General features: G+C 57.9%; 1 protein-coding gene across 1 annotated transcript; it reads left to right on the forward strand.

Annotated features, from left to right (window-relative positions):
• The first annotated feature begins 2,321 nt into the window (after positions 1-2,321).
• LRRC15 (leucine rich repeat containing 15) lies at positions 2,322-12,847 on the forward strand. The gene is made up of 2 exons (XM_008266682.4): positions 2,322-2,428; positions 10,294-12,847. The coding sequence occupies exon 2, from the start codon at positions 10,299-10,301 to the stop codon at positions 12,051-12,053; it is 1,755 nt and encodes a 584-aa protein (XP_008264904.2). The 5' UTR covers positions 2,322-2,428; positions 10,294-10,298; the 3' UTR covers positions 12,054-12,847.
• The last annotated feature ends 2,881 nt before the right edge of the window (positions 12,848-15,728 follow it).

A 15,728-nucleotide genomic window follows, 5' to 3' on the forward strand; every position in this document is an offset into this window, starting at 1 on the left:
TTACCCTTACCCTGAAGAAGGCTCTGCCAGTGACCCAGTCTCTCTCAGTCCCCACCCTGCTCAAGCCCCGGCACACGGCCACACTGTCATCTGGAGTAGTGATGTACGTCCACGCACACAACAGAAACAACCCCTGGACAGGGTTTGAATCCTGCCCCTGCCACTCAGCTGTGACCTCAGGGAGATGTGGTAGCTGGTCCCAGCTTCCTCTCCCTTATCTGTCAAATGGGGTGATTGCTCCCGCTCGCTGTATTATGTAGGGGCTCAGTAGTCTTCCACCGTGTGCACGCACGTGCGCATGTGTGTGTGCTTGTGTGTGCGTGTGTGCATGTGTGTGTGTGAGTGTGCATTGACCTCCTCCTTCCTTCAAGGGACACTGGGCAATGCAACTTGGGGCGGGCGCTGCTCTTGGACCTAGCGGTGGAGGCCAGGGATGCTGCTCAGTGTCCTACCATGCATGGGACATCCCGCAGAGGCTGGTGAGGCCGAGAGAGCGGATATAGGTGAAAGAAGGCATGCATGCTGCAGAGCAGTTGCAGGGGCCCTGCTGCCCAGCAGGTGTCTCCTGGATGCCATCTGTCAATGTACCTGATTCTCTTTCTTATAAAGATTTGTTTATTTATATATTTGAGAGGCAGAGTTACAAAGAGAGGGAAAGACAGAGAGAACCACATCCGGTGGTTCACGCCCTAAATGGCTACAATGATGGAGCTGTGCCCTTCCGAAGCCAGGAGCCAGGAGCTTCTTCTGGGTCTCCCATACAGATGCAGGGTCCCAAGCACTTGGGCCATCTTCTGCTGCCTTCCCAGGCCATCGGCAGGGAGCTGGATTAGAAGTGGAGCCGCCAGGACTCGAACCGGCGCCCATAAAGGATGCTGGTGCCACAGGCGGAGGCTTAACCTACTACACCACAGCACCAATGTGGCTGCTTCATCCCTGTGTGTGCACAACGTCTAGCTTGGAGCCTGGTGCACAGTTGTGAATATCAGGATTATGGAGGAAGGCAGATGCGAGGAGGGCACCTTCCTATTCTTGCAGTTCCGTGGGAAGGAAGCAGAAGAGCCTGGTTTGGGCTGCAGAGAGCCGGGGGGGAGCAGAGGGAGGCTATTCTCGCCGCCATGGAACAGTACCTGCACGGGAGGCGGGGCAGGGGGGACTGTGTGGCTCCTGCGGCCTGGTGGTCGGGGCCGTTTACCGGGGGCAGGGGGGGGACTGTGTGGCTCCTGCGGCCTGGTGGTCGGGGCCGTTTACCGGGGGCGGGGCGGGGGGGGGCTGTGTGGCTCCTGCGGCCTGGTGGTCGGGGCCCTTTCCTTTCTGGCTCTGAATCCGGTGCCAGGGTGAGGAGGAATTCGGAGTGATTCAGGCTACAGTGTTGGCCACTGGCAAGCCACCCAGGTGACTATTTCGGTAATAACAATACGCACTTTTATATCTTCCTTTCATCACAGATCTCAAAGCACAATGCAAACATTCATTAAGGCCTGGGCATTCCACGAGGCACTGTGTGTAAATATCACTCTCCCCTCTTGGCTGAGAGGGTAAGCCAGAGAGGGGCAGGATGGCTTCAGTTCAAAGCCGCTCACGCCTTGTGGAGGTTGGGTCTTCCAGGCATGTTGGGGTTAGGCAGCTCCCTGCCCCTCCAGCTACGACTTCTGAGTGGGATCCCCCGGCCCTGTTGAATGGAGATGGTTTCCTGGTCCCCACTGGGGTCGGGACAATGGAAAGGGCAAGGACAGCAGGGCCTGGGCGGAATGCTGAAGTCAGGTGTACAGAGGAGCCCGGGTTGGGACACGCCCCTGACTGCCAGCCCCACGCAGGGACAGTATGCACCCACCTCAGCTCCTGGGAGGGCAGTGGGTGCCCCCAGGCAGCTGCCTGAAGGAAGTCCAGAACGTTGTTCTTGGGGTGATTTTTCTTTGCCTTGCAATCTAAAATAAACTTTCCCCAAAATGTGGACAACGGGGGGGAACGGGATGAAGCATCCTTGTACTGTGCTCCTTGCGTTCCTCCTGCAAAGTTTCCGTAAACTTGATGCTCTTTTCAAATAAAAAGAGTGAGAAAGAGGCGAGCATGAACGCGCGGCTGGTCCCTCCCCAGGCAGGTGCACGGTCCGCTGTCCCTTGCAGGATGGACCTCCCTCTCGAGAGCCACCGTGGCCGTAAGAAACAGGAGGGAAAGGAGAAAAGAGGGAAGCCGGTTCCTGTTTCTCCCCGCGGGCTGTGATCCCCTTGGTGGCGCCCTCCCGCCCCCTCCCCCGGCCCCCGCCCCCGCGCCGACACTGCCCCCTGCGGTGACTCACGCCCACAATCGTTTAAATACCGGGAGGCTCTGGCCAGCGGCACTCATGCTGCAGCCTTGAGCCGCCCCGCGTGCTCGTCTGGGGCTCCCTCTGGTCGACTGAGGGGGTGCGGGAGGCGCCAAGCTGCGGGTAAGTGCCAATCGGTCCTCTCCCCGCCCCCGGCCCTCCACCCCTTGCTGGGGACCCCGCTGCCCGCCCGCCGCGGGAGAGAGCCGGACGGGGCAGGGCTGGCGTGGTGCCTGGGATGCTCACCGAAAAGCCGGTGGAGCTGCTCTGGCGGAGACGGGGTCGGCCCCTGAGGTCAGCTGGGGCTTGAGGGCGACTCCAAGACCGCGCCCGCTGACTGCTCCGGACACCAGACCCTGGGGTCAGGTGGGCTGCTCTGCCTTTGGGTCTGGCCGGTACCAGGGAGACCCTCTGCTTGCGAGTGTCCTGGGAGGGAGGTCCGTCCTGTTCACAGACTCGGAGTTGCTGCCAACGCAGCTTTGCCCAGGTGCCTGGTCGCAGCTCCAGTGTGGATTCGGCTGCTGGCCCAGAGTGGGGCCGGTTCTGTGTGGGGCTTGGGTGACCCGGCTCTGGAAGCGTCTCCCCCGGCCTGGGCGGGACTGAGGGCTTTGAGGGGGAGCTGTGCTGAGATGCATTTGTCATGGGGTGGTGGTGGTGGTGTGGATTTAGCATTGCCTTTCTTGAGCCTTGCTCAAATGTAGAAGCCGAACCCAGAGCCAAGGAATCCAGCGTGGAAAACCAGAACTTTCTGGACCTTCCCAATTGAGCCGAAGCATGAGAGCACTATGCCACCTTGGGGGCCAAGCGTGTGCCCTCCAGCAGGTCCCGGCCCCGGCCCGGATCCACTTTGGGGTCACCTGGGGCTCTGGGTGCTGTCTCTGGCCCCAGTGACTGAGACACTCCCTGACAGCTGGCTCTGCCCTTTGGCAGCAGTTGAACATCTGGGCTGAATTCAGGACCAGACAATCCAATTTGTCTGTGGCCTTGAGTCAGGCGGTGGGTGGCTCAGCCCGCGGGAGGGGGCGGGGCCAGCAGAGGGTGTGAGCAGACCCCCAGAGAGTCAGGGCTGGGGTGCAGCCTTGCCTTGCTTACTCAGTGGCCGGGCTGGAAGTCAATCCAGACGCGGAGAAAGGAGGGCCGTCCTGACTTGGTCCCGCGGAGGCCGGGTTTCACATGGCAATTTGCTGCTCTGGAGCCCAGCCACCAGAGCGTGGCTGCAGCTTTGGGTTTTCATGGCTTCCCTTGCTTTTGGGACACAGAATTGAGAAGCCAAGAGGCTTTGATCAGGGATGGACCCGGCTCTGTGTCGTGGGGCTGCCCTGGGTGCTACTCTGAGAAGGGGAGAGAGTGGCTTCTTCCATAGAAGCCCCGTGGGGAGGGTCCCGTTCTCCTGGGCACTGTCAGTGGCTCCTGCTCCCTTGCCAACCTAATTACAGCCCTGCTGTGGCTTCTGCAGGAAGCTGAGCCTGACCTCCCCACCCTGGGAGGAGCCCCTCAGAGGGGCTGGAGAGGAATCCATTTTCCTTACTCGTTTTCTTTTTTGGAACAGTGGGCAATATTTCAGGAAAGATGAGGGTGAACAATTGAGCAAGGTGGAGAGGGGGAGAGGAGGGCGTGGCCAGTCTTGCCTTGGGGTTCAGGGGTGCTCAGTGTTTGGGGTACAGCGTGCCTAAATCAGGAACCGAAGGGTGGGGCTATGTGTGTTGGGATTACTGGGGTCAGCCTTTTCCATCCCTTCCCTCCACCCTCCGGGCTACTCCGGTGAATTCAAGGGACACTGGTGTCACAGCAGCCTGAAAGAAGATCCCGGGAACCATGCAGCCTGGCAGCTGGGAGAGGCACTAGACCGGGGCCAATAATGTGGGGCAGGTGGAGGGTGGACTACACGTGAACCTCAGCTTCTGTGCGGTGAGGACAGCAAGGCCACCTCTTCCCCACTCTCAGGCACTGCCCCATGTGGCTGGCAAGACCTTGAAGCCTCGTGGCAAGGTTCAGGAGTCCCGACTGGCTGTCAGGAGTGGTCAACTAGCTGTGTGTCCTTGGGCAAGTCCCCTTCCCCCTAGGGACCTCCCCCACCCCGTTTTCCCATCTACACAATGACCAGATGGGTTGACCAGATGCTCCCAAGAAGCTCTTGCTCCAAGTACCACTTCTGGAAGTACCTTCTACTGCTGGGTACAACTGGGCGTGAGCCGCGGATTCCTGGTGGGGTTGCGGCAAGGGCCACTGAAGGAAATACGCGCTTGGTGAGCTGGGCTGGGCCTCCCCTGGCTGAGCCTTCTGTCTCTGTTCTGGGTGCTAAGTGACAGAGTTCCCAGTTGGTCTGAGAATTCCTGCATCAGAGTTGCATGGGGATGGGGGGGGGGGGGGGTTCTGCTAAACAAGCAAAGTCCTGGGCCCCACCCACCCCTAGGGGTCGGGTCTCCGTGGGTGGAGCCTCCAGAGATGAAGAGTTTACTCAGCTCCGAAAATAACAGTGGTTGTCCCTGCCATTGATGGGGACTCACCTCGTGCCGGGAGCTTGCTTAAGTGTTTGCACGTGTTAGCTCGCTGGAGGTGCCAGCAGCATCGCCGTGAGGTCGGTCCCATTAACCCAGCTTCCTGGGTGTTGCTCACGTGCTGCTCTGGGGGCATGAGTGGTGAGTAGTGAGATTTGAACTGAGATCTTGGCCCCTGGCTTTGGCCCAGCCCCAGTCATTGTGGCTCTGGGGGCATGGAGGCCTGAGCCTCTCAGCCCTGCAGTGGCTTCAGCCCCGTGGGCCTGGCATGAACGGGCAGCGTGACCGGGCCCGGCAATGGCTCCAGGCCTCAGCTGCTCTGTACCCGTCCCCTCTCTCGGGAGCCCTTAGCCTGGTGGGGTGCCCTCTTGCTGGTGATTAGGAGCCCTGTGTCGGGGCGGGCATGAGAGGACGAGAGAGTCCCTTTGTGGGCCTTGGTTCCCCTTGGTGTGCTGGGAGAGGCCTGGGTCCCAGGAAGCGGCTGCTGGCTCTGTGCGGAACGGTGGGCTGGCTCTGCCTGGCAGCTTTGGAAACAATGTGGACATGAGCAGAGGGTACCAGCTCCGGATGCCGCAGCATGCAGGCGGGGCCCAGCCCCGTGTCGGTCCAGTGTGACCTCCAGTGAAGAGAGAGAAGGAAGAGAAAGGCTGGGCTCCAGGTCCAGCCTCCCGTCTGTGAGGGAGCTTTTGCCCGAGAGTCTTTCCAGATGGGGAAACTGAGGCCAGCAGAGCTTACAGACTCCCACTCCGAATTACGTGGAGGCCAGAGTAGGAGGGTGGTAGGCCGCATCCTCCGAACGTCTTACTTGGGAGGGGTTTGAAGCACAAAGGGGTCTCCCTCCAAGGAACCCTGAGTAGATGAGCATTGGAGGCCGGGGAAGTCCCAACTTGTCCAGCAGCAGGGCCCCCGGCTCTGAGGCTAATTGTGTGTTTGCCGCTGAGTCACAGGGCGCTTCCACTCCTGGGGAGGGGCTGCGTCGCTGTCCAGGTGAGCTGGCTGTCCTGTCTGCCTGACTTTGTCGACTTCACTGGCCAGTGGCAGACGCCAGGCTGTGCCCCCTCCCCAGGGGCTGGACCGAGTTGTCACTGTGATTGAGGACGCGCCAGCTGCCTGGGGGAGGGAGGTGTAATTAGGCCAGCTTTGTGGGCCTTTAACTGCCATGGGTCACGGCTGCCAAGCAGCACAGTGCAGCGTGGGCTATTAGGCTGCTGTGTGCGGGGCTCCCGGAGGCCACGGGCTGTGCACGCGCCTGCAGCCCTCTCTGGGAATCCAGGGGACCCGCCCCCGGGGCCTTACGACTGGGTTTGGGGTGAGCTCCGCGGAGGTCCTCCTGGCAGTCGTTGGCAGCTGCATCATAGACAGGAGGGGACAGCATGTGGTACTGGGGCGGGAGCTGCGGGCTGAGGACTTACAGAAAGGACCAGCTGCAAATTCTTGCCATGTCTGTCGCACTGAGTGTGGCCCTGTCCCCGCCCCGGCATTGTCTCTCCTCTCCTCCACCCTCCCTGCCACACGCCCTTCCCAGAAGGGTCCTTGGGGGTACCCCATCCTATGCTTGAAGGTGCTTGTAGGTCTCTTGTAGGTGCAGCACACAGCAGAGACTGCCCTGGGCTTGCCAGGTGATGGCCACTTCATTTAGTCTCGGATACTCGTGCTCTGACCCCGCGGAGAAGCGTTGTGGGCACAGGAATCTACATTTAAAAGAATTCCGCAGCCGATGTTTGGCCTAGTGGTTAAGACACCTGCATCCTGTATCAGAGTGTTGGCTTCATTCAGGTCCTGCCTACACTTCCAATCCAGCTTCCTGCTGGTGTGCACTCCAGGAGGCAGCAGGCAACAGTAGTTGCACACCTGCCACCCACATGGGAGACTTGGATTGAGTTCCTGGCTCCTGGCTTTGGCGCTGGCCCAGCCCCGGTCACTGTAGGCATCTGGGGAGTGAACCAGTGGGAGGGAGCTCTCTCTTTTTGGCTCTCAAATTTATTTTTAAAAGTGCTAGCCAGCCCATCAGAAGGCACAACTAGAGCTTTACGTTTTGTAAGGCCATCCCGGGAAATCTTTCACACATGTGCACCCACGGGCGGCCAGCCCTCTGCACCTGTCCACACAGACCCCTGGCAGCAGAGGTGCAATTATCCTGGTAGGTGGGTCTCCTATACACGGAGCCTCAGGATCCTGAAATTTGGGCAGTGGACAGGGAATCGGCTGTCTTGAGTCCACCCCTACAAGATGCAGGACTCTTCCCTCCAGCTTCCTCACCGAAAGGCTGCGCACGCTTCCAGCGACGCGAGCGTACTGCTTGCCTGGAGTCGTCCATTCCGACTCTGGACAAGCTGTCTTTGAGCTGAAATTGCTACTGCACAACTTCTGCACACTAGAGTGGAGGCCCACGCAGGGCAGCCCTGCATGCGGAGGAAGGGGTGCTCATGGTATCCTCAGATCTTCTCTGCTGCTGCTGCCTGTTCCTCCACGGTGCCTCTCTGGGTGCCCTCACCGCCCTCTTGAAGTGCTTCAAAGGCCCACCTGGTGTGTCATTGGCTTTCTTGAAGCTCGGAGTGGAACCGGACACAGCACTACAGGTGTGCGAGACCGTCACCTCCTTTGTTTCACACTTGATGCTTCTATTCATTTGACCTCAGATCACAGTAGCTTTGGGGGGCAGCTTCCTTTCTTTGTTATTGTCTACAAAAAGCACCGTCTTTCTCCTGGGGTGGATGTTGAGCCACTTTTTCTGTGCTTCCTTGTTAGACAATTCACTTTGTGCCCTCAAGTTCTGGACCTAACATTTGTCTGTACAAGTTCATGCACTTTTTAAAGGTGAGTGTACAGAGGCCGGTGCTGTGGCGTGGCAGGTAAAGCTGCTGCCTCCAATGCCAGCATCCCATATGGGCGCTGGTTCGAGTCCAAGCTGCTCCACTTATGATCCAGCTCTCTGCTGTGGCCTGGGAAAGCAGTAGAGGATGGCCCAAGTGCTTGGGCCCCTGAACCCATGTGGGAGACCCGGAAGAAGCTTCTGGCTCCTGGCTTTGGATCAGCACAGCTTTGGGCATTGCAGCTATCTGGGGAGTGAACCAGCGGATGGGAGATCTCGCTCTCTCTCTGCTTCTGCCTTTCTGTAACTTTGCCTTTCAAATAAATAGATCGATCTTAAAAAGCAAAAACAAAAACAAAAACAAAAGTAGGTAAAGATGAGTGCACAGCCGAGCCTGGCGCTGTTCCTTTGCACCTAGATTCTGTTGGCCAGAGTCCTCTTTTTCCTTTCTTTTTTTTTCACAGTTCTGCATACTCAGTCAAGTCCCCAATGCAGAAGTACAGGAGGTCAGGGGTTGGGTATATAAGCAAAACAAAAATCAAGGTCTGTGTGGGTGGGAGGTGAGTTTGGGTTTACCCAACAAGAGTGAGCCTGCTGGGGGTAAGGGCAGGTGCATGGGGCTGCGGCCATCGGAAAGCCTGGATTATTCTGAACTCCAGAGCCCACAAGTTCAGGGTCACAGGGAGAGGTCAGAGAGAAGCCTTCCACACCCTGCTGGTGTCTGCCCTCCACGCCTTCATCTGAGACTCCTGCCTGTGAGTCAGGACTTGTGCTCATCAAAGGAGAGACATCCCATTAACGCTCGGAGGACTCGCTAAGGATCTAGAGGCCAGGGCTTCATGCTTTGAGCCTCAGTGTCCCTGCTTCCAGCATCCCCATAAAATGATGGGAGGGCAGGGCCAGCAGCAAGCCCTTAGCCCTCCAGGAGGTGCAGGCGCCTTTGAACCTGGACATAAGTTGCAGACACTCTCATGTACAAACAGAAGCATTGGTCCCTTGACTAAGCTTGCTGGGTTAGAAGCACCCCAAGGCCTCCTGCCTCCTCTTGGCACAGCCACTCACGTTTGCGCGTCCCTGTTCCTTAGCACAGCACTGTTCAGGATGCCCCGCACCCGTTCCCTGTCTGCACCTCACGACAGCCCCACCAAGGGGAGGTCGAGCTTATCATCCTTAATTCACGGGTGAGGAAGCTACAGCTCACAGGCCTCAAGCTTCATTCAAGGTCAAACAGATAGTGGTCCTTAAGTATGAGCGTGGTAGCCACATCCCATATCTCTACATTACACACACACACACGCAAGTGCACAAACCATGCACACTAATGGATGCTTATCATGGTCATAGTGACTTCCAACACTCAAACTGCAGTGAATTTGGCTCCATCCCCAGGTCAGCTCTGTGCCGCAGGGAGCATCTGGACCTACCCCCCTCCCCGTTAGCTCAAAGTGCTTCCTGAGTTTTCTGGGACTTATTAAAGGCCACCCAGTCTTTTCTTTGTGGAAACAGGGACTCACACCCAGAAGGCAGGCAGCAGCTGAGACAGAGTGGCCTCCTCCAGCCAGACAGGCTGTGGCCTCGGTAGAGCATTTCTTTGTACTGGGAAGGTGGTTTGCATGAAACCTGGGTGGAGCGCCTGTGAAAGGGTTAACAAAGGGACAGTTGTTGGTTGTGGTGAGGGTGCAGAGGAGTCAGCGTCTCTGTCCATCCAGCAGATCAGCAGCATGGTCCTCACTCTGCCGGCTGCACAGTCCCTCCTGGGAGCCGCCATGTTGGTGGCCTTAACGTGTCCCCTCCCCCAGGTTCGGGTCACATTTATTCTCATTTCCTTTTTTTTTTTTTTTAAGACTTATTTTATTTATTTGAAAGACAGAGTTACAGAGAGAGGTAGAGACAGAGAGAGAGGTCTTCCGTCTGCTGGTTTACTCCCCAGATGGCCACAACGGCCGGAGCTGCGCCGAACCGAAGCCAGGAGCTTCTTCCAGGTGTCCCATGCGGGGGCAGGGGCCCAAGCACTTGCGCCATCTTCTACTGCTTTCCCAGGCCATAGCAGAGAGCTGGATTGGAAGAGGAGCAGCCGGGACTAGAACCTGCGCCCATATGGGATGCTGGTGCTTTAGGCCAGGGCTTTAACCCGCTGCACCACAGCGCCAGCTCTCTCATTTCCTCTCTGTTCCACCTGCCAAGGCCAGGTTCCACCAGCATCTTCAGGTGCTGTGAAGGACACAGAGATGGGTAAGACACAGGCCCTGCCTTGTGGAAGAACCTTCAGGATACAAGATGAACTCCTTGTCCTCACAAAGCTTATTGACTAAGGAAGGAGACAGACAGGCACATGACCCATGCCCTGTCATTGCATGGGCAGTGATGGGGGCTGGAAAGACCACCTGCACGGTGGAGTAACTAACACCAAGCTGTGGCCTCGGGGAGTTCTGTATGGGCTGTTGCACTTGAGCTAGACTTGGAAGTATGGGAAAGCTTTGGATGAGGATGGAGAGCTCTCAAGGTGGGGGAAATCACTCCAGTAAAGGTGTGGGCGTGGGAAGGCCTGGGGGAAGGCAAAGAGGCTTGCAGGCCACAGCACAGGGAGTGTGAGTTGGGCACGCGATGACAGGGCTTGAAGCTAGTCGGTGCTGTCCGTGCCCTGACCCTGGCTAACGTGCGCTTATCTCCCCTTGCAGAGGCCATGACGCCGAGACATTATCTCCTTTTGCTGGTGGGCTGCCAGGCCTGGGCTGCAGGGCTGGCCTACTATGGCTGCCCTAGTGAGTGCACCTGCTCCAGGGCCTCCCAGGTGGAGTGCACGGGGGCGCGCATCGTGGCGGTGCCCACCCCTCTACCCTGGAACGCCATGAGCCTGCAGATCCTCAACACGCACATCACGGAGCTCAACGAGTCCCCGTTCCTCAACATCTCCGCCCTCATCGCCCTGAGGATCGAGAAGAACGAGCTGTCACACATCATGCCGGGGGCCTTCCGCAACCTGGGCTCGCTGCGCTACCTCAGCCTCGCCAACAACAAGCTTCAGGTTCTGCCCGTCGGCCTCTTCCAGGGCCTCGACAACCTCGAGTCGCTCCTCTTGTCCAGTAACCAGCTGGTGCAGATTCAGCCGGCCCACTTCTCCCAGTTCAGCAACCTGAAGGAGTTGCAGCTGCATGGCAACCACCTGGAATACGTCCCCGACGGCGTCTTTGACCACCTGGTGGGGCTCACCAAGCTCAACCTGGGCAAGAACAGCCTCACCCACCTGTCGCCCAGGGTCTTCCAGCACCTGGGCAACCTGCAGGTGCTCCGGCTGTATGAGAACAGGCTCTCGGACATCCCCATGGGCACTTTCGACGGCCTGGGCAACCTGCAGGAGCTGGCCCTCCAGCAGAACCAGATCGGGACGCTGTCCCCCGGCCTCTTCCACAACAACCGCAACCTGCAGAGGCTCTACCTGTCCAACAACCACATCTCGCAGCTGCCCCCCGGCATCTTCATGCAGCTGCCCCAGCTCAACCGCCTCACCCTCTTCGGGAATTCCCTGAAGGAGCTGTCTCCGGGCATCTTCGGGCCCATGCACAACCTGCGGGAGCTCTGGCTGTACGACAACCACATCACTTCTCTCCCCGACAACGTCTTCAGCAACCTCGGCTCCTTGCAGGTCCTCATCCTTAGCCGCAACCAAATCAGCTTCATCTCGCCGGGCGCCTTCAACGGGCTCTCGGAGCTGCGAGAGCTGTCCCTGCACACCAACGCGCTGCAGGACCTGGACAGCAATGTCTTCCGCATGTTGGCCAACCTGCAGAACATTTCCCTGCAGAACAACCGCCTCCGACAGCTCCCGGGCAACATCTTCGCCAACGTCAACGGCCTCATGACCATCCAGCTGCAGAACAACCAGCTGGAGAACCTGCCCCTGGGCGTCTTCGACCACCTGGGGAACCTGTGTGAGCTGCGACTCTACGACAACCCCTGGAGATGCGACCCAGGCATCCTGCCTCTCCGCAACTGGCTCCTGCTCAACAAGCCCAGGTTAGGGACCGACACCCTCCCGGTGTGTTTCAGCCCTGCCAATGTCCGGGGCCAGTCCATCGTCATCGTCAACATCAATGCCGCGGCCCCCAGTGTCCAGGCCCCAGCCGTCCCTGAGGTTCCCAGCTACCCAGAAACCCCACGGTACCCTGACACACCCGTCTATACTGACACAACGTTCATCTCCTCCACCACTGATTTCACCAGCCCCATGGAAGACTACACGGATCTGACCACCATCGGAGCCACCGACGAACGCGGCACATGGGGCATGACCCGGGCCCAGAGCGGACTGGCCATTGCCGCCATCGTGATCGGCGTCATTGCCCTGGCCTGCTCCCTAGCGGCCTGCATCTGCTGTTGCTGCTGTAAGAAGAGGAGCCAGGCGGTCCTGATGCAGATGAAGGCACCCAACGAGTGTTAGGGAGGCTGGAGGCGGGGCTGGGGACTGGGGCCTCAGAGGGGCTGCAGATTTCATCCATCTGCCTCCCCTGCTTGGTCCATAGAGCTGTCTCCCCGGTGGCTCTGTCTGGGCCCTGGAGAAAGGTGCCTCCACCTTTTCCTGGTCTTCCTGGAGAGAAGCAGGTGTGGGAGAACCTTCTTTCCAGCAGGGAGCTCCACCTGGCCACAGCAAGAGCCTGGGGGATTCCCAGCTCCCACCCTTGGGTTTCCTTCAAGAGGGCACCTCCCTCGAATCCTCACACCTGTCTTCCAAGGACAGCCTGCCCCATGCCCACGGCCCTCCTGGCTTCTGTAGACTCAGTTATTTCCAAGCCTGCTGCTCACTTGCTGGGCGTAGTTCTCTCCCGGGCCAGCCCCGCTGCTGGGTCCTGTGTAAGTCGATCACCCCTTCTTTCACTCTTCTCCTCTGGGCCCTGGGCCAGGGCTTGACCCCGCCTTCTCGGGCGGAAGCTCCTCCCTGGGTTTTCTGCAGCTCGAGGCAGAGCCAGTTCTGTCCTCAGTAAGCCTCCACCCGCGTAGCTGGTTTCCCAGGAGCTGCCGAGCACCCTGGCTTTGAGGATGCCGTGACGAGAGGAGCATCCTGCTCTTAGGTCCTGGGGACAGGGCTGTCGCCAGCACCTTTCTCGTCATCATCACCTGGAAAGGCAGGGAGGGCACTGGTGCTGCAAGTTCAGCCCTTTAGAGAATGCTGTCTACAAACTGTGACATCTTGGCCCTGTAAGGAATAAAAGCATGTAGAATTTCTGACTTCCACAAGCACTTGACATCAGCTTATTGGTACTGGATGGAGAAAGGAGCCTGGTGCCCTGGGCGGGGGGGAGGGGGTCCTCATATTCATCCCTGGGGTTTTCTTGTTTGCCTTCTCATTGACATGGAACAAACATGGCGGCAAGCACGTGGCCTGGAGAATGTTCACAAACCAAATGCCCATGTAGTCAGCATCCTGGAACAGTTTTGTCAGTGTCCCCGCCCCCAGCTTTTCCTGGAGAACACGGGCTTCCGGCAATGGCACTGATCTGCCTGAGACCTGGTCCCCTGGAGCTGGATGGGCCCCTCCCTACTCCTGGCCCAGGCCAGCCCTTGCAAAGGCCCAGCTGCCAGGGATGGAGGAGGAGATGTGGCGTGGACAGGATAGGAGACTCTGGCCTGGGCAACAGATTTTATTAAATCCTAAGACCCCAAGGCAGCCACACTGGCTGTGTGACCACGCCCTCCTCCCTGCCAACAAGCTGGAGGCCCTTTTATGGGCATGATGGGCCTGTTTCTGTTTTTAATTTTCATTCTCCATTTGGGGGAAGTGAAATAGCTCAGAGATGAGATCCTTTAATTGAACAACCACATGTAGCAGCATAGAGCGATCTGTCTAATGTCGTGGAAAATTCTCCATGCACAGTAGTCAGCCAGCAGCCACCAGTCAGCACGCTCACGTATAGCAGGGGTCAGACACGCTGCTGGCTGGGCACCCGGGGACTGCGGGCTCCTGGGAGCTCCTCCTTCCCGTGTTCCGGTTCTAAGAGTTGGGTTGTTTGGTCCAGGGTTATTTTCTTCCTTGCATGGAAATCACACCAGCACCTTTGCTATGCTTTCTACTATACCTGTGTTTACTCACCATTGAAAACAATTATGCTCATGGCAACATAGGCCTTTCTCTGGACAACTGGTCTACCAGGTGAAGAGCAAAAACAGTGAAAAGGAGAATTTCAGGGCTTTCTGTCTGCCCAGGGAAGATCTTTAGCTGACCCTCACTCATTCCCTTTGCCCCACAGAACATGTAAGAAGTCTCCCCGAGGGTCGGAGAGGGGGTCTTTGCAGCACAAGGCTGATTTCCTCTCCCATCCGCCAACAGAAAGGGTCCTGGAAGGGATGTTTGTGAAAATGGATGCACCTGTAGCGTTCTACTCTCTATCCCAGGGAATCTGGAATAGGCGGGGCTGTGTCACAAAGCACCATCTGGCCAAGGCCATTCCTGCATCTTCGGTGCGTTTTCGAAATGTCCGTAGCCACCAATGGATGTGCGCCACAGCTTTCTGGTACCCGGGAAGAAGTGAGCCTGGGGAGGAGGCGGGAACATCATGGTGCTGCCGGCCGCTGCTCCGGTGGTCCTGGGGCCGGAGGGGAAGCCGGGCCTGCTCTCCTCCAGGCGTGAGGCACGGTTTGCCACCACGTCCCTCTACTCAGAACCGTCATGTGCTGTTGTGCGCTGGCTCCAGCCTGGGGACAAGTGGCCAGGGCTGGGGGGCCGGGGGAGGGGCGGTGAATCCTCTTCATTCCAGGTACACAAACAAGAGCTCAGAACCCCTGAGTGTTTCTCACACTGGCCATGACATTGGAGTCTGTTTCTCTCTGGCCCAAAGGCTGGCCTGAGGACAGCTGTCTTCAAGTGACCGGGCCTGGGAGCGCCTGAGGTGGCGCTCCCTTTTAATCAGGGGTGGGGAACTTCTGGCCTGAGGGCCATATAAGACCTGCAGAATCACCTGGTGTGGCCCAAACAAGGCTTCTGCAGGTGGAACTCGGAATTCAATAAGTCTGGAGCAGGCTCATTTTTCAAAGTTGATAACTTCTTACAGCCTGTGGGTAATGTTGGAAATACCCAGATGGCCTTCATCAGTAGAAAGCTTCCACAGACTGCTTTATGTGAACCTTCTAGGCCGCCTGGCCAGTCACCCAGCAGCCTTCACAGCAGCGAGAGGGGCAGTCCGTGTGGGAGGAAAGAGAATAAACATCAATGAGAGCCACTAAAGTGCCTACTGTGCACAGACACCCACTAACACGCGGGGCACATGGTCCCTCTTCAGCCCTCAGAACAATCCTGTGATATGAGCACTCCCCTTGTGCCACGTAGAAAACTGCTCGCTCTGCTCCTGATTCCACAGGCTCTGGGCTCTGCTTCTCTTTCAAACATTATGCAAGGCCTCCTGGCCTGTGCCAGCTTTTGTCATTAGCCCCAAGGAAATGGGAGCCACCCTCCTGCTGTTCCCCTCAGCCTCCGTCATTGGAACTCACCTGGTGCTGTGTACATCAAGAGCTTTGTAAATCCAGGGAGAGACTGAACTCGCCCACGCATTACAGAGAATCTGCCTGCTCTCACGGGGCCTGTTGGGTTGTGGGTCCACTGCTCCTCTCTCGGATTTAGAGACACAGCAGGGTTCTTCCAACTTTCCGTGGGCAACCCCACAGCTTCCGCAACCTTTCAAATGTCGCTGTTCTAGGAATTGACGTCCAAACCCAGGAAGCTTATGGGGAGTGGAAAGCTGGCGTGGGTAAACGGATGTGGGATGCGTCCTCGCTTTTTGTTATAAACCACTGCAAGATTCAGCCCGTGGATCCCGCAGTCAGAGCCATGTCTGGGTTTTGGGCAGGCAATGGTGGTCTGGACAGGTGGGCAGCCACAGCCCAGTGAAACACCTCCTGGTTCCAGGTCCCTTCTCCAAAGAGGAGGTTGCTGCCACCAGCCCCTCTCCTTCCAATGCAGATCATGTTCAGCTTGCTTAGAGAATCATTGCAAATACACCCAAGTGCTTGGTGATGCATTTAGAGATTTCTAGGCTGCTGGGGTTTGCTAGAGTGTGAGCCCTGGTGGGCAGGGTGGGCGGGTCTGTCTTTTGCTAGGTGCTGCTTGTAATACATTTGGTGTACA

The sequence above is a fragment of the Oryctolagus cuniculus genome, chromosome 4, assembly GCF_964237555.1.
Source record: "Oryctolagus cuniculus chromosome 4, mOryCun1.1, whole genome shotgun sequence".
In the NCBI taxonomy this organism is placed as follows: Eukaryota; Metazoa; Chordata; class Mammalia; order Lagomorpha; family Leporidae; genus Oryctolagus; species Oryctolagus cuniculus.

Bases quoted from the DNA above. Each gene is read 5' to 3' on its own strand.
- LRRC15 (XM_008266682.4), top strand. From the start codon at position 10,299: ATGACGCCGAGACATTATCTCCTTTTGCTGGTGGGCTGCCAGGCCTGG.